This window comes from Nicotiana sylvestris, chromosome 2 (genome assembly GCF_000393655.2).
Source record: "Nicotiana sylvestris chromosome 2, ASM39365v2, whole genome shotgun sequence".
Lineage (NCBI taxonomy): Eukaryota > Viridiplantae > Streptophyta > Magnoliopsida > Solanales > Solanaceae > Nicotiana > Nicotiana sylvestris.
The window spans coordinates 3,622,356-3,640,807 of record NC_091058.1 but is presented as its reverse complement, the minus strand read 5'-3'; the positions used below and the strand labels follow the sequence as shown (position 1 = coordinate 3,640,807).

Here is an 18,452-nt window from a genome sequence, read left to right as displayed (position 1 = left end):
AGGGAAGATTGGGCCATTTTTTGGGCCTATGGCTTGAAATTGAAGAAGAGGCCTAATTCCGACTTTCTTTATATTTTCGCTCTCTTTTCTTCTTTTATTTTTCTAAAACTAAATTATAAAAATACTTAAACTATTATTAAGAACTAAATTAAGTTATAAAAGCGCAAATTAACTCCCAATAACAATTAACGCACAATTAAGTAATAATTAAGCATAAAATTGTATATTTGGACATTAAATGCTAAAAATGCAAACGATGCCTATTTTTGTAATTTTTAATTTTTTGTAAACAAATTTAATTAGTAAAAATTATAGAATTAAATCCTACATGCAAATGCGACATATTTTTGTATTTTTTTTATTAATTTAACAAATAAACAAACACAGACAAATACAAATAATTATCCAAAATATCACAAAACATCACAAAATTGCACACCAAGAAAAATTACTTTATTTTTTTGAATTTTTTGGGAGTAATTCTCATATAGGGCAAAAATAACGTGCTTACAATGACTAATCCCACTCCAAGTGTTAGCAAAACATATTCTATGATAATTGAGAGAGATAGAGAGTCACAGATCATTTTCAAATGTATCTGTGGTAGGAGAAAGATCAGAAGCCACAACTTTTCTGTCCACAAAAGGAGGCAGTTATCCAAAACCTAAGAAGAATTGGATCATTCAGTGTGATTTTTGTAAGATGAAAGAACATTATAAAGAGAATTTTTATAAAATAGTAGGTTATCCTACGGACTTCAAGTTCATAAAGAAAGGACATGGCAACTCAACTGCCTACAATGCCAATGCAGGGAATTATGCACCAAATGTTCCTAGACCTAATGCAGGTAGAAATAATGATGGAAACGCAACTGCCTTGAATGAGATGCCGAGGCCACCAGTGTTTACTACTGATCAATACAATCAAATCCTTAGAATGCTGAACAAAGAGCCTTCTCAGGAAAATATGGCTAATATGGCAGGTACTATTCATTCTTTTATGGCTAGTGTAGCAAAGAAGGATTGGATTATAGATATAGGGGCAACAAACCATATGATATCTGATTTAGATATGTTGTATTCTGTTCACAAAGCTGATTCCCTAAGCAGTAAAATAGTGCAAATGCCAAATGGTCAGGTGACTTAAGTGTCTCATATTGAGGACTGTTTATTTTCGAAAGATGCAATAATGAAGGATGTATTATTTGTTCCTGATTTTCAGTATAACTTGATGTCAGTGTCAAAAGTAACTAGAGACCTTCATTGCTCTGTTACCTTTTACCCTGACTTTTGTTTGTTTCAGGACCTCTCAAGTGGGAGGGTGAAGGGGATTGGTAGAGAGAAATGAGGCTTATATCTCTTTGTTTCTGATGCTGGCTCAATAAGCAGAGGACTAATTGTTACTGCAGAGGAGAAGAATATTGATGCTTCATTGAGGCACATGAGATTGGCTTATGCTTCTGGAGGAGCTATGAGGGAATTGCTTGGAGCAGATATTAAAAATTGTAAGAATGTAGTCAATAAGTGTGGGATATGTCCCTTAGCTAAATACACTAGATTGCCTTTTCCTTCTTCAAGTACTAGCAAAACTACCGCAGTATTTCAACTATTACATTTGGAGGTATGGGGTCCTTATCACATTCCTACTTTTGATGGTAATAAGTTTTTATTAACTTTGGTTGATGATTTCTCTCGTGTGACTTGGATTTTCTTATTGAAGTTTAAGAGTGATGTGCTACTAGTCTTGAGAAATTTCTTTAAAATGGTGCATACTCAATTCAGCACATCTGTATAATCTGTGAGATTAGATAATGATGGTGAGTTTGTGAATGCTAAATTCATTGTACTCTTGAGGGAATTGGGCATTACCCATCATAGGACTTGTGTCTACTCTCCTCAGCAGAATGGTGTGGCTGAGAGAAAACATAGACTCATCCTTGAAGTTGCAAGAGCCATAAGATATATTTCAAGGCTATATTCCTTTGAAATTTTGGGGGCATTGTATTTTGGCTGCTATTTACATTATCAATAGATTACCTTCTGTCATTTTGCAGGGTAAATCACCTTATGAGCTATTTTATGGTCAGAAACCTATGGTTAATCATTTTAGAACCTTAGGTTGTCTTTGTTATGCTAGTGTTCTGCCAAGAGGTGATAAGTTTGGTGCAAGGGCTGTGAAGGCTGTCTTCAAGGGATATTCCAATGTTACAAAAGGATGTGTCCTATATGACTTGTAGAAACAACAATTCTTCATTAATAGAGACGTCACATTTAGAGAAACAATTTTTCCCTTCCAGGACAATTCAACCAGGAAATTCGTTTTTCCTGCCCCTATACCCTCTGATGTCTTTGGTTTTGTAGAAATAACTCCACTTATTTCTAGCTCCCAGGATGTTTCTCCATTTGCAGCTGATACACCAGTCCCAACTAAGTCTTCTTCTACAATTTCAGTGTCATCACCAGTTATCCCACCTTCTGATTCTCACCGGATGGATAATTTATCCTCCACTTTTGTTGATAACTTTGAGGAGACCTTAGTGTGAGCACGTGATTTTTGTTTTTGCGTGACAGTCGCTCCAAAAGAATAAAAATTGGTCATGCTGTACAATTTTTAGATTTCTGTGCGGCACTTTGTTGATTTATTTGTGACTTCGGCCCATTTTTATTTATTTACTTTATTAAAACAAAATTCAAAAAAATGTGTACGTATCATGCATAATCTGAACCGTAACATGGTTTAAATGGAAAAGCATAAACAAGCATCTTTGTCCGTGATTTTGTTTTGTTTAATTTTACTTATTTTGAAATATTTTAGTGTGTGTGCAAATAATTGTATTGAGTGTGTATGTAATTTTAATTTGATTTTTTTTGGTTAGTTTTAAAATAAATAAGAAAAAGAAATAAAATAAAAAAAAAAAGAGAAAGGACCCCTTCTTCTTCCGGAATGGGCCAATTTAATAAAATTGGCCCAAACAAACAATGCCCAAAACCCAGGCCTGCCCGGTCCAGACCACTTAGTACCCAGGGTGTCCAAACGACGTCGTTTGGATCGTGCCTGATCTGGGCCGTTGATCTCAGAGTGATCAACGGCCAAGATCAATTCCCCGTAACCCACCAACAAACCCGACCCGTTTCCACCTGGACCAACCCAAACCCCTTACTCTCGAAGCGACACCGTTCCACTTAAGCCATCAGATCCAGACCGTAGATCTAAATTGATCTAACGGTCGAGATCCGCCTACCCATTCCATATATAAGCCCTTAACATACCCTGCCCCCCTATCCAATACCCCAGCCTCCGTCTTCAACCTCATCCCCCATCAAACCCTAGAGCCGCCCCTGTATCCTTCACCATGGAAGCCGGCGGCATGAACGCCGGTGACCTTCCCCTTAACACCCTAGAACGCCCTTGCCATCCTGAACCCAAATCTATCAACCATGTAGTTCGAATCCCTCCCCACCTTCTCGAATCTTCATTTGAAGATTCGAGTCAAAACTCGATCTACTCAGTTTAACCCCAGTTTCACATCAGACACTCCCCAGACCCTCCTCGTGACCAAACCATACTTGGTTTGGTCCGAATCTGATCAGGGAAGCATGAATCCCAGATCTGAGTTTTGGAACTTGTTGGTTCTTCGTCACTGGTCCATATCCGTTCGAACCGAAGAGGTTAAGGTCTAATGGACTTTAATCAAAGTGTTTCTCATTTGAGAAACACTTCGATTAAAGTCCGTTCAGCCTTAAGAAAGGTCTGTCTGAGTCCGGGTTGAGGTTTTGATTTTTCAAGGTTTAGGGTGAGTTCTTTCTTTTCTTTATTTGTTTTGGCCCATCTGATTGTGTTAAAAGTCTGTTCATGCTTTGATTTTGTGTCTTTAAATTTTTACCACCTTCTGTTTGATTTTGCCTGAACCACGGTGTTTGTTTGAATCCCTCCTTTATTCTGATAATGCGTGTGTGTATGCTGTGCGAATAATTGGGCTCCAAATGTTTGACTGATCAATTGGCTCCTCGAGTACCACTCTGTTTAATCAGTATAATTCGAACCATGTATCGATACTGTTTAAATTTCTGATTTTTTGGCTGCGATTGTGTATGTTAATGCTAATATAGTCGAGTCGACATGTGTCGTCAATATGTTTCAACTGTCTGAGCATAGTAAATCGATTTGCTTCTGTTGAACATTTACCTGAATCAATTAAGAACTAGTTTTGCTTACTTATAGCTGTTGATTTGGATCAGTAATGTAAAAGAGATGTTTGGTTTAAACTCTGAATTGGAGGGCATGTGCACTCATGCACAGCATGTGCATTGGTGCACCTCATGTGCTTTGTGCACAGCCTGTTTCCTGCATAAAAGGGCTTTTAATTTTAAAATGGTTTGACAGCATATGCTGTCAGATGTATTCTACTGCCCCATACCTTGCTTTAGTTTAAGAAATATTAAGCCTTTTAAAGAATAAATCTGCCAGGGAATATTGATGGGTTTAATACTTAATTAGCTAAAGTGGAACTGAAAATGGAAGGGCACATGGGAGGGGTATGGTGATAGTCTAAACAGGCTGTTAAAAGGGGTAAGGAAGGCATATAAAAGGGAGATATCTGACTGAGGAGGGGGACAGATACAGAATTAGAGAGGAAAGAAAATACACACACTGGACCTTGAGAGCTGAAAAAGAGAGGGAGACATAGACAGAATTAAAGGGGAAAAAGAAAAATAGATTAGACTGTGAGGAATTCTTTGAAAGAGAGAGCTGGAATACACACTGATAGAGACACACAGACAGAGCACACAGAGATAGGGAGAGATACTAAGAGGGAACATCTGAGAGTTCAATTTTTTTGGAAACAGAAAACTGGAAAAGAATTTTTGTCTGATAACTCAGACAGACAAAACTAGAAGTTGCTTCCTTTCCTTTTGTTTCTGACTTCACTAAATCTGGACCTGTTTTGTGCAACACTGATTTCTCCCAACTGAGTCTACTTGTTTGTTATTTGTTCTACTCGAAAGTTTGGTTTAGTTGGGGTTGATCTCACTCCAATTGTTTTGTGAGTTGTGGTTGCTACTCTTCTGTGTCTTGTTGTTGTTGCTATACTGCCCTGCTGCTACTGTTAGTGCTGTTACTGCTGCTGCATTTGTTCATTGTTACTCTACTGATTGCCCTCTTCTTCAATTGCAAATATTCCCAGGTACACAACCTCTGAACCATGTATTGTTGAAAGTTTGAAGTTGAAGCAGAAATAAAGAAATGAACATCAGTTTATGTTATAGCATTGGTGTAAAAAGATAGTTCGAATGTTAGTTGGGCCTGTATTTTTACTGCAAACTGCAAATATTCTGTATAAACTAGCATACATTCTGTTTAAGATGAACTGTTAGATAGCATGGCTCAATAGTAATGACAGTATGACATAGACAGCATGTTTGATTTAGTATACATTCAGTTCAGTATAACACTTGTTTGGTTTAGTTATGACTGTATAACATAGAGTCATGGTAAGCACTTGTATGTATTTTTGCCTAGACCACTGAATTGACAAATCTGCGGTACTAGGTCCGGGATAAATGTATCCCAAACAAACTCTCATGCAGTCACATTAAGAGTTTGGCTATGAAGGCCAGCTTTCCTGTCAGATTATGTGTTCCAATATAGGTTCGATATCGGGTCTCGGTATAGATTCCTTGTTTCGAAATAATGTGATGATTGTTGAAGGAAACTAGTAGTCGTTTTGAGTTCAATTAGTAGTAATTTTCCTAATAAAACAGCCAATTTCGTTTATCAATTTCAAATAGGTTAGAGTTAAAAAAACAGAACTTGGAGGTCGTTAAATATAACTCAGTATATGTTGTTAGTTTGCTTGCAATCTCACTTAGCAAATTAATAAGCGCGTTCACTCGATGAAGACAAAGCATGAGGTGACTCTCACCTCATAAATATTCAATCAGGTAATCAAACAAACTTAGGTTCGACAAACATAATAAAGATTCAGTCTGTATTTGTTCAAACAAGTAAGTTCGGTATCATCTTTCTTTTTTAGAGACAAACATAGTAGAAATGTAGTCACTGTAGGATACCTTTCTAAAATAAAGAGACGAGCCTCGCCAAATAAGAAATGCAAATTGCGGGGCCCTCGATAAATAACCATAATAAATATTTTAGAATTCAGGCTGGGCCGTTTAGTGAATCTCACGGTCCTCCACTAAATAATAACGCGTTAGACTCTTTAGGCGCGACTTAATTAAATTACATTCTTAAATTCGGGTGCGCATTTATGTGACCCAAATTCAAATCTCAACGGAGTCGAAATGTGTTAACAACTACGGGTGCATTGATTGTGACGTGGTTCGAGATGCATTTTCACGACGTTGCAATTCTATAAAAATAAATGATAATAATAAAAGCGGTTTAAACTTAATAAAAGCACATAAGTCACAACATGTATTTAAATCAGATATTTAGCCATTATAACAATTTAAGCGACCGTGCTAGAACCACGGGATTCGAGGGTGCCTAACACCTTCCCTCGGGTCAACAGAATTCCTTACTTAGAATTTCTGGTTCGCAGACTTCATTTGGAAAAGTCTAAAAATTCCTCGATTTGGGATTCAAGATAAACCGGTGACTTGGGACACCAAAAGCCAAACCTTTCCCAAGTGGCGACTTTGAATTAAATAAATAATCTCATTTCGAATATTGTCACTTAAATTGGAAAAACTCCACCTGCGCATCTTACCCCTCGGGGCGGGCGCGCAAAAAGGAGGTGTGACACTTAGCATCTCTACTAGTTGAATAGGATACTTCTCTTAGAAGATCTCAACGAGTCACCAAACAGCCCTTACGGTTAACAGATTATGTGACTACTACTTCTACTAAACAACCATATTCCCTGTCCCATTATGTGTCTTATACTCAGTTGTCCAGCCCATACCAAACCTATTTAGGTGCTCTCTCAGTTACATCAGAACCTAAATCTTTTCATGAAGCCTCTAAGGATAGTCGATGGGTTGATGCTATGAATGCTGAAATTCAAGCTCTGCAAAACAACAGAACTTGGGAGTTAGTTCCTTTACCACCTAGGAAACCACAAATTGGGTGCAAATGGGTGTACAAGGTGAAACTGAAGGCTAATAGGGAGATTGAAAGGTTTAAGGCCAGATTAGTGGCCAAAGGATACAGTCAAACTGAAGGTCTTGATTATCATAAGACGTTTTCGCCTATGGTGAAAATTGTCATTGTTAGAACAGTTCTGTCTTTGGCTGCTATGTAAGGTTGGCATATTCTTCAAATAGATGTGCATAATGCTTTCTTACAGGGTGATTTACATAATGAGGTGTATATAGAATTGCCTCAGGGATTCTCAAGTCAGAGGGAGTCCAAGCTAGTATGTAGACTTCTCAAATCCCTGTATGGATTAAAACAAGCGAGCATGCAATGACACTTGAAACTCACAGAGGCACTACTGCAATCAGGCTTCAATGAGAGTAGTCTTAATCACTCTCTCTTTATCAGAAAAAAGGGAAACAGTATATTGGTGATACTTGTTTATGTAGACAACATGTTAGTTACTGAGAATGACCTGAAAATGATACAAGACACAATGAGTCATTGCACAAAGTTTTCAAAATTAAAGACTTGGGAGAGTTGAAATTTTTCCTAGGAATGGAATTCCGCAGACCAAGCGAAGGTATTCTAGTGAATCAAAGGAAATATGCACTAGAGATTATATCTGATTTGGGCCTGGGAGATGCAAAACCATCTTGGACACCATTGGAAGTCAATGTGAAATTAATAGTACAGGAGTATGATGAACTGATAGAAAAGAAATATGATCCTCTTCTTGCAGACAGAAATCAGTATCAAAGGCTGATAGAAAAATTGTTGTACCTCACTTTGACAAGGCCAGACATTGCTTATGTTGTACAAATATTAAGTTAGTTTTTACAACAACCAAAGAAATCACATTGGGAAGCAACCATGCGAGTGGAAAGATAAATCAAAAAAGAGCCTGGCTTAGGAGTTCTGTTCAGCAGTAAAAGATCTAATAAACTCACTGTATACTGTGATGCAGACTGGGCCCCTTGTACAAATACAAGAATATCAGTTTTAAGATTTCTAATCAAGTATGGGGATTCATTAGAATCATGGAAGTCCAAGAAACAAAGCACAGTTTCTAAAAGCTCAGCAGAAGCAGAGTACAGAAGCATGGCAACCGCAGTTTTAGAAATTGTTTGGTTGACTGTTCTATTGAAGGAGTTGGAAGTATATGTTGTATTACCAATTGATCTGTTTTGTGATAATAAAGCAGCTTTGCAAATAGCTACAAATCCAGTATACCACGAGAGAACCAAACATATTGAAATAGACTGTCACTTTATTAGGGAGAACCTAGTGAAAGCACAACATGTTGGATCAAAGGATCACGTAGCAAATATTTTGACAAAAGGATTAAGCAGAATACAATGAATACTTGACAGGCAAGCTGGTAGTGCTGAACATCTTTGCACCTACCAACTTGAGGGGGAGTGTAGAAGAAGGTGTTACTTAGTCAAGGGTATAATTGTAAATAGCAGTATAGTCGGTTAATTATGTTAAGCTATTATTAGGAGTTAGTTAACACTATTAGCTTTCTTATAAGTAGTTAGTGGATGTACAATTGTCATATTTATTCAGAACATTTTTCTGCTTATCAATATACAGAGCTTGCATGTGCGCTCTTGTTCTCTCCATCTCTCTTCTCCAAATTTAGGGATCTCCATTGTTGATCTTGTTCAAACATGACAATTTTCGATTACGGGTGGTCAGTTGACGACCCCTGTGAGCATGTTGCTTTGCCACTGCTCTCTCGCGACACCTCGGTTAGTTCTTTTTTAGGCACTAGGGTAAGACGTGAAAACCCCTAGTTTGATCTCGATATGTTAAAATCGTCTTGCAACTATATATATTGAGATTGTTTGAGGCCCAATTAAGAATGGTACAACTTTTTTTATAAGCAGGTGCGGATGTAGAGTAACGGCGCTGGGTTCATCTGAACTAATAACTTTCGACGTGAAACATAAAATTCATTAAAATTATAACAAGTGGTAGGTTTGAATATATAAGTTTAAGATTATAACACGTTCAACACTAAGAATCTTAAAGGTTGAACCCTAAAGTTTAAATCCTGGATCCGCCTCAGTTTAAAATCACTTCCATTTTATAACGGGAAAACTACCCTCTATAGCCCTCAAAATTTTAATAGCCCATGTTTTGTCCTACTTACAAAAAATGGCCCTTCGGCCCAAAAGTATTGCATATAGTAGCCGAAAGGAATGAGTATGATAACATAAGCGCCTGTAGCTTAGTGGATAGAGCGCTTGTTTCCTAAGCTGAAGGTCGTAGGTTCAACCCCTACCTGGCGCAATATATAAATATTTATTTTGCAATGTATAAATATTGTATCCTAAGTACGACAGTGTATCCTTGATGTATATTGAGCCTATCTCGAGTGTGCTTGTGTATCTAAAGTGTATATATTTGTGTACCCCAAATGTATTTTGTATCGTGAATGTATAATCTGTCTGAACAATGTATCAAAATTGTATATAATGTGTATTTTCTAATATGTAAACATAGTGTATATAAATTATATACAATTTTGTATGTGTAATGTGTGCACACTGTGTATTTAGAGTGTATAATGTATTTTTGTATAGTGACAGTTTTTTTGTATATATTTTGTATAGTTACATCTATTATATATATATTTTTTGTATAATTATATCTATTTTGTATATTTTTTGTATAGTAATAGTTTATATGTATATTTTTTGTATAGTGACAGTCTATTGTACATAAATGGTACAATAAGAGTCTATTTTGTATATTTTAAGAATAGTGACAACCTATTTTCTATGTACCTTCCACTACCTTTCTCCCTTGTACGGTTGTACCCTACCACTTACCAAGACATAACTTGAAAATCAAATGACCAATTGCATATCTGATTTAAAAAGTTATAACCAGAATTGTATTCTTCTTTTCGTAAGTTTCCTTTTCTTTCTAATTTGAGGATGTCATGTAAGCCAAAAAAGATTATAGTTTGTCAAGAAAATAATTTAAACAGTTGTATGTCCCTCTCAAAATTTGCCAATTGGCAACATTGATGATTGATGTAATTCTCCTTAATTCATACTTCCAATGTTTTTGATGGGAGTATTATAAAAGCCAATATTCTTGCAAATGAAAAATAATGTAATTCTTTGGGCTATTAGTTTTGGCCGACAAAGAGCATCTTTAGAAATTAGCCGAAAAGAGGTCATGCGAGGAAGACAAAATTACTGAAGTAATACTACAAGATTGGGAAACAGAAGATATATAGAAAGAATCCAAGCAAAACTAAATGGGGAAAGTGCGAAAAAAACTGTTAGTGTTGCCTTCGGCCAAACAGGTGCTTGTGAGTTCGATGGCTAGCCACTAGAATAACTTTTTGGCTATACAGTGTATAATGTAACTTTGGGCTAGTGGGTGTTATAAATTGGAATTTTTACCCTATAGAAATTCTTAGTACCCTATTTATTTTAAATAAATACCATTTTAAAATATTATATCCTATAGATACCTTTTATACTTTATAGCCAAATATTTAATTATAGTTACATCCTACATTTAAGGCACCATATATGCTAAATAATATTTTTCTCTCTCCTTTTTAGTTTTCTCTCTCACATAATCACAGTAAATTTGACTAACCACGTTCTCTCTCTTTTTGCATACACTTTACTCTTTCTCCCTCAACCCACGATTCATATCTCTCCTCCCACCCAAATTCTCTAGTTCTCCTCCATTATCACTCCATTACAATCGCCTAGGGTAAGTTTAATTCGTTGATTTTGATAGACGAAGAGCAATTGGTTCAACTGTAGCGGCTCGATTCTGCTTGGCAGTGGTCGTTGAAGTAGGGTTCGCAGCTTTTGCGTAATTCATGGCTTCGTTTGTGGGATTTGAGGGTTGGGGATTGTTTGTAGTTGTTGTAGGAGGTTGGGCAGATGTGTTAAGGGGCTGACCAGCCGGAATTAATGGCTGGCCGCCGGCCGGCGAAGCCATCAGGCTGCTTCTCTCTCTAGATCGCCCAAATCGCCTATTTGTATTCAGTTGTATTCGAATGTATATTTCAGTTGTATTCACATGTATTCAGTAGCATTAATTTATATATTTTAGATGTATTAAAAAGTTATGCGTATTCTCTTGTATTCAGTTTTAATCAGTTGTATTTAACTATTTTATTCAGCAGAAGTTAGTTGTATTTTGTTGCATTCAAGAGTTTTATTCAGCTGTATTCAGTTGTATTTTGTTGTATTCAAGTGTTTTATTCAGATGAATTAAGTTGTATTTTGTTGTATTCAACTGTATACAGTTCTACTCAACTGTATTATTCATATGTATTTCTCTTTATTCAGCTATAATCTTTATTATGTATCTTTCAAATACAGATTAATGAGGGATCGTTTTAGTTCGTTGAGTTAAATTAGGAGAATATCATGTGATTTGATTTCCTTAGTTCGTGGAGTTAAATTAGGAGAATATCATGTGATTTGATTTCCTTCCGTTTTTAACCAGTTTAACCTTCTGTATTTAATTTTCTTCCGTTTTTAACCAATTTAACCTTCTGTATTTAACGTTAATGTCGCTTGAATACAGCTAAATACATGTCAAACTTAGCTGGAATTCCAGTTTTTACGCCTATTTTTTTGGTTGTATTAATGAATACAACAGCTTAAATACATAAAATACATTGTATAAAAACATAAAAGGTATCTGTAACACGTAATATAGCAAAGAGTATCTATAAATGGCTAATTAGACTTAAAAGATGGTGCTTTATGAAAAATTTCCTTATAAATTTAGCCCGAACGGCTATAAATGAATTTTGCTCTTTTATAACCAAAGCTCGATTTTTCTGACCGAACGATAGATTCATTTGAATGCCCAAGAAACCAGAGTTCTGTCCAAACTGATACTATCCAAATGGGCGAAGGGGTACTTGAACAGAGGGCCGTCTCAGACCAGCGAAGATCGTCGAAAATCAAGGGATTACCTCCGCATAGCCTCCAATGTTAAAGTGGGCCTATAATTTCGCTAGAAAAGCCCATTTCTTGTCGAACGGGAACGGGTCAAGGTGATGGAAAACCTGATTATTAAGATTTGTAGCCATTAGATAAAAAATGAAAAATTAAAATAAAGTTGGGACAAAAAAGAGCTTCTGCTGCATTAACATTTATCTTGCAATCTAATTGTACATGTATTAGTAATTTATCACTGCATTTACTCCATGTCCATACATATTTAGTAATTTACTTTTTTAGCTCGTTTTTGATTAATTAATAGTCGGTTAAAGTTGGAAAAAATGAGTATTTAAAAGTGAAGTTGAAATAAAAAGGTATTCACTTGAAATACTTTTATAACTAATTTTTTAACTCCAAAATTTTCTATTCCGAAATATAATAATGAACAACATTATAAAACACCTATTCTATCCATTCCAATTATATAACAAAGTTTAAATATACTGGAATTTAAGAAAGAAAGAGGTCTTTTGTGATTTGTAATTTTAAATATATCACAACATTTGTTTGAATATAATTTTTTTTATTAAAGTAAAAATGAGAAATTTTTATAACTTTTTTTTTGTTCAAATAATAAACCTAAATGGATGGAGTATTATTTTTTGCAAATAAAACCTGTATTTGTTTTGTTCTTTTTTCTAATGCGTACTTTTTATTTGCCACGTCATGCCGAATCATCACTTCGTCTTCCTCATCCAATTACAGTACAAAAATAAATTCAGCCATTATATATCAAGATTGCTGCATTTACACTTATTAATTCTAATGCCGTTACAATTTCAACATTAGCAAAAATAAACAAAGAAAAATTGAGCATCAATGGAGATTGCATTAGATAAACAATCAGCGGTGATCGAGCACAAGTCCTATGCCAGAGTTGGACTGCTTGGAAACCCTAGCGACGTTTATTTTGGGAATACAATTTCTTTTAGCCTCGGAAATTTTTGGGCTTCAGTTCGTCTAGAGCCTTCTACAGATCTCGTCATTGTTCCTCACCCTTCTCACGATCTCGTTCAGTTCAATTCAATTTCTCACCTGGTATGCTATCTACTACTTTTTTGAAATCCTTATATTGTTTTTTAATATTTTTTTGGAAGAAATCATTGTTTCGAATTTAGAGGATATATTTGAATCAGTTTTGAGCTGTCTGTCGACCTGGCAATGTGAATAGTTTGGGATTGAGAGATAGTTGATTGAATGATATGGTTTTGAGTTTATTATTTGGTTTGATTGCGGTTATTCTAAGTGGTCAATTGACGCCGACTTAATGAGGATTGCTAATTCTCATCTGAAATATTGGTGCTTACTGCGTCCCAATTTACGTTGTAATCTTCTCTTTTTAGTCATTCTAAAAAAGAATGATACTTTTCAAACATTTAAAATTAATTTGATTCTAGACTTCTCATTTTTTCCTTGTTGAGATGATTTACGGTCACACAAATATCTAAAACTTATTTTAGACCACATGTTCTAAAAGTTTTTTTCTTATTTTAAACTTCATAATCAGTCAAACGGCGTAACATAAAATGAGGTGGAGGAAGTAATTAGAATGATAGGTATAACTGCACTTTTGTTTTTCTGCTCTGTGGATTTGTGTGCAGTTTGATTGATTTGATTTTAAAATATTTTGCTTGTGCTTGTTATCGACAGGTGAACAGATTGCAGAATGAGGGGTACTATGGAGGAGTGCGTTTACTTATGGCTATTTGTAAAATATTTCACAAGTATTGCAAGGAGAACAATATTACATTACATGATGGAAATTTCACTCTCTCGTATGACACTAACATTCCCCGTCAGGTAGATCTTAACATTGCAAAGGTTTACCTTCCTTTGGATGGTTCAATCTTTGGTTTTATGTCACACTAATTATTGATAAACATAAATTTTTTTGCTAGTTTATATTGTAAAACATTGTTCAGCTTTTCTCCTTATAATAGCCAGAATATCAAGGTGAATTCAAATAGAGATATGTGAAAGTTTAGATTTAAGGAAAAAAGATTATGTCTAGAATTGATAATCAGTTGCAAGCATCTAGGTTGTTCTTGTCTTGGTATTAAGAGTGAAGGGTTATTTTCTTATTTGCACGAGCAGTTGCATTAGTATTTGCATTATGGATTCAGAAGTCATCACATTTTATGAAAAGTTAATATGGTCTCACTGTTGAGATTTGAGCCAACATTTTGAAAGTGATTATAGTGTTCCTCACCTTAATGTTGTAGGCAAAATAAGTCAGGTTGAGCTGAAAAATGATTATTTTCAAGTGATTTGTTCCTCACCTTAGTTGCATTAGTATTTGCTCTGTTGTCCTCTGTATATTCCAAATTGTCTATCCAATCGAAGTTGAGCTAGCCTGAGGATTATACTGAAGCCTGAAAGTCTGTTCAAGCTTTAGTTGATTGTTTTATCTCATAGAAACTTCAACCGGGTGAATCTGCTAATTGTCAAGCTGCTCAGCCTCCATGCTTCAAAATTTTGGTGGTGGTGTCACTATCCATCTCGCTGATAGTGTAGCTTGAGTTCCCATTGTTTACATGTACCTTCAACTAGATGTCTTTTCATTGGTTTACAGTTTACCTAAAATCACTTAATTGAGTTAACGTTTGTTGGTTGCAATCAGGTGCAATCAAAACCTAGACGTTGGACATGATACCTTCTGGATTTTGGATATGCAAGATAAATTAGAAGTGGTGCACATGCTTGTTTCAATCATAACTAAAAGTTACATGGCACTACATCAATGATCCTTATCTGGATATGTTATTGCAGTTGATCATAGTACCTTCTGGTTTAAAATATGCAAATAAATTAAAAATAGCACGCATGCTTGTTTCAATCATAGCTAAATGTTACATCACACTATTTAAATGATCATGATCTGGATAAGTCATCGCTATTGATCATAACATAAAAGATATTATCTATCTCATGTTCAAATGGTTGATTGATACACTAAATAATTTCCACATCTCAGACAGGGCTTTCAGGTTCCAGTGCAATTGTTAGTGCCGCACTGAGTTGCCTTCTTGACTTTTACAAAGTCAGACACCTAATCAAAGTTGAGGTAAGGCCGAACCTTGTCCTAAATTCAGAGAAGGAACTTGGAATTGTTGCTGGTCTTCAAGATAGAGTGGCACAGGTGTATGGAGGCCTTGTATACATGGTATGTATCAGTTTTACAAGTTTGTATCAGTGTGATATTTGGCAACACTAAGCTTGGCACAGTTGTAGAGTTGATTTTATGTTCTTTTTTACTTTTATTTTGCAGGATTTTGGCAAGAATCACATGGATGAATTGGGTCATGGTATATATACACCCATGGATGTTGATCTTCTCCCACCTCTGTATTTGATCTATGCAGAAAATCCCAGTGATTCTGGAAAGGTGAGTATTTAATGTGCAGAATATGTAGTGTGGAAAATCTTTCCGGTGTCTGGTTCAAAGATTCTTTGAACCAAGTGACTAAGCTAGGGGTGGCAAACAGGCGGCTCGGGTCGGATATGGGACGGGTCGAAAACGGGTAATGGATAACTGGATAAGTTATCCGACCCTGCCCATATTTAATACGGATAAAAAAGGGGTTAACCGACTGATAATATGAGTAGCCATATGAGTAGCCATATTATCCATGGCTTCTTGAGTATGAGGAGAAAACCTATTCTCCTAAACTTGAGGAATCCCCAATTTGAGGTTTTACAAATGTAAAAGTTAAAGTCAATAGTTATCCATTTTCTAAATGGATAATATGGTTCTTTTCCATATTTGACCCGTTTTTAAAAAGTTCATTATCCAACCCATTTTTTAGTGGATAATATGGGTGGTTAACTATTTTATTTTAACCATTTTGCCACCATTAGACTGAGTTTTACTTGTATATGTTATTTGCTTAGCCATGCAATGGGTTTAAATAATCACATTTTGGTCTTCACTTTACAAAAAGAAGTTAGTGAAAAGAATTGGACAAGGAGTATCAATGTAGGATTGTAGACCATGAAAGAGGCCCTTTAGTTTCAGCACTCTTAACTGGTTAACCTATTATATTTCCCATTAATTTCTTGAAATATTTGTCCAGACAATGGAAGAGATAATGATAGTAGCAGGGTTTCAAGGAAACATGAATATCAGTGTCCAGATTAACTTTGGCCCTTTGTCACAAAGAATTACTTTGATGAAAGTTGTTACCAAATACTAAATCATACTTATTTCTAATGCAGGTACATAGTACAGTTCGACAGAGATGGTTAGAAGGTGATGAATTCATAAGATCAACCATGGAAGAGGTTGCAAACATAGCTGTGGAGGGACGGAAAGCACTTCTTGAGAAGGACTACATTAAGTTGGTGGCCCTCATGAATCATAATTTTGACCTGAGACGGTAAAACATATGACAACCTGCTTAGATTGATCAGAGGAATTTGTTAAAATCTTGTCTGTGCTTGGTGTAGTGTCAGTTCCAAACTTATCTTCATGTTATTAATTGTACCGATCTTATGTCCGGTTAAACTTGGTATTTAAACTAGCAAATTGACTAACTTTGACCATCTAAACTTTTGGTTTTGGACAGAGAATAAATCCAACTGATGGATAAACGGTTCCTCTCGCCTTTTGCATCTTATTTTTCATAGTTTTGGCGTACTCAAATATTGCTAGAATTGTTATACAATAAGTTGGTAATATGATATGCAATTCTAATGCTAAAATTTTGTACGTGGACTATGCAGGCGTATGTTTGGAGATGATGCCCTTGGAGCTATGAATATAGAGATGGTTGAAATTGCTCGAAGGATAGGTGCTGCTTCCAAGTTCACCGGAAGTGGTGGGGCTGTGGTTGTGTTCTGTCCGGATGGACCTTCACAAGTGAAGCAGTTGGAGGACGCATGCCACAGTGCTGGTTTCACTTTCCAGCCAATTAAAGTTATGCCTTCGTTTCTAAGCGAAGTTGATCTTCAAACTCTGGGATCACATTGAAAATCATGACCTGCTTGCTAAATATGGAGCCCTCTGTATTCTTTATTCCTTTCACCTTTTATTGGTCTATGCTAAGCTTATCGGGAAGTATGTACCATTGCCCTTTGTTATTTTATTTGTTCTGAATAATGATCATGAGAATTACACATATCTTCATGCAACTTGAGCAATCAAATCCTTTAAAAACATATTGATCTCAATCTTTTATCCGTCTTTGGAATGTGCGGTCATCCTTACGTTGCAAACCATCCTCTGCCTCCCAACAACTATGTTGCCCCCACTAGTCAAATGCGTCTCAATAAAACTCGTGGCCTAAAGTCAAATTTTAATAAGATGCTTTAATTTTTTTTTGGTCTATAGTATAGTTATCTTGCAAAATATAGTAGTTTTTTAACCAAAATTGTCCCTTAATCTTTGGGTTGGTCTAACTTTGTCCTTTATGTATTATGCTAAGCACTTATAGCCCTTTAACTTTGCTAAACTAAGGCAGTTTTGATCCAACTAACAGAATGCCTAACGGAGCATTTAGAATGTAACAGTATACCCACGTGGGATGCACACCACGTGGGATGCACATGAGACGGTTAAAAAAGGACCCATCACATTCATCTTCCCAGTTCGTTGGTTCTTCCAATTCACCCATTTAAATCTAGATATAGCAGGGTTGTGAATGAAAAAAATGAAGCAACTGAAGATTGGATTATGACTCCACTTAGCCAATTTTTCCATATTATTGGTACTAGGCCACTGGGTACGCTTTGAACTATAAAGTAAATTGGAACTAGTTTATTTAAAAATATATTGTCAATTGGATCTTTAAAGAATACACTATGATACATCTTTAATGCGGTTGTGAAAGTAGAGAACTCTTCAAAAAACTAAAGCAACCTACTTGTGAAAGTAGAGAACTCTTCAAAGAACTAAAGCAACCTACTTAAAAGTATGAGTAAACTATGAATTAACATTCTCACTAAAGCTATTCATTTGATTTAAACATACATGTTACGTCATAATTCATCTGATATACAACATTAATCTTGTATTATAGTTCCGGTAACATATTTTGAGACAGGAATCTAGAAAGTATCCATGATAATATATGCTTCCGATAGCGCCATCACAAAGAAAGAAATTTGCAACTCAATTAGCGAAGTGACTGATTCAGGTTTGATTCTAATGTTTTTTGTTAAGATTCAATTGTAACGTTTAATTGTCTCATCTAATAAGACCAAAATTGCACCATCGAGAGAGAATTATCACGTAAAAAGCTCTGTTTCACGACATATCATGTTAAAAATGTTGTATATATATACCTAGAGATATATAAATCATGAAAGGGGGCTTGAATGGTTGCGTCTCATAAAGGCAGTACAAGGAATAAAGTC

At 35.6% G+C, this 18,452-nt stretch overlaps 1 protein-coding gene and 1 non-coding gene across 2 annotated transcripts; both read left to right on the top strand.

The window, feature by feature from the left end:
* The first annotated feature begins 9,323 nt into the window (after positions 1 to 9,323).
* Positions 9,324 to 9,396, top strand: TRNAR-CCU (transfer RNA arginine (anticodon CCU)). Its single transcript has one exon. It is a non-coding gene; the product is annotated as a tRNA-Arg (tRNA).
* A 3,416-nt stretch (positions 9,397 to 12,812) lies between these two features.
* LOC104243697 (glucuronokinase 1-like) lies at positions 12,813 to 17,267 on the top strand. The gene is made up of 6 exons (XM_009798937.2): positions 12,813 to 13,136; positions 13,749 to 13,898; positions 15,073 to 15,261; positions 15,367 to 15,483; positions 16,314 to 16,474; positions 16,821 to 17,267. The coding sequence occupies exons 1-6, from the start codon at positions 12,918 to 12,920 to the stop codon at positions 17,065 to 17,067; spliced, it is 1,083 nt and encodes a 360-aa protein (XP_009797239.1). The 5' UTR covers positions 12,813 to 12,917; the 3' UTR covers positions 17,068 to 17,267.
* The last annotated feature ends 1,185 nt before the right edge of the window (positions 17,268 to 18,452 follow it).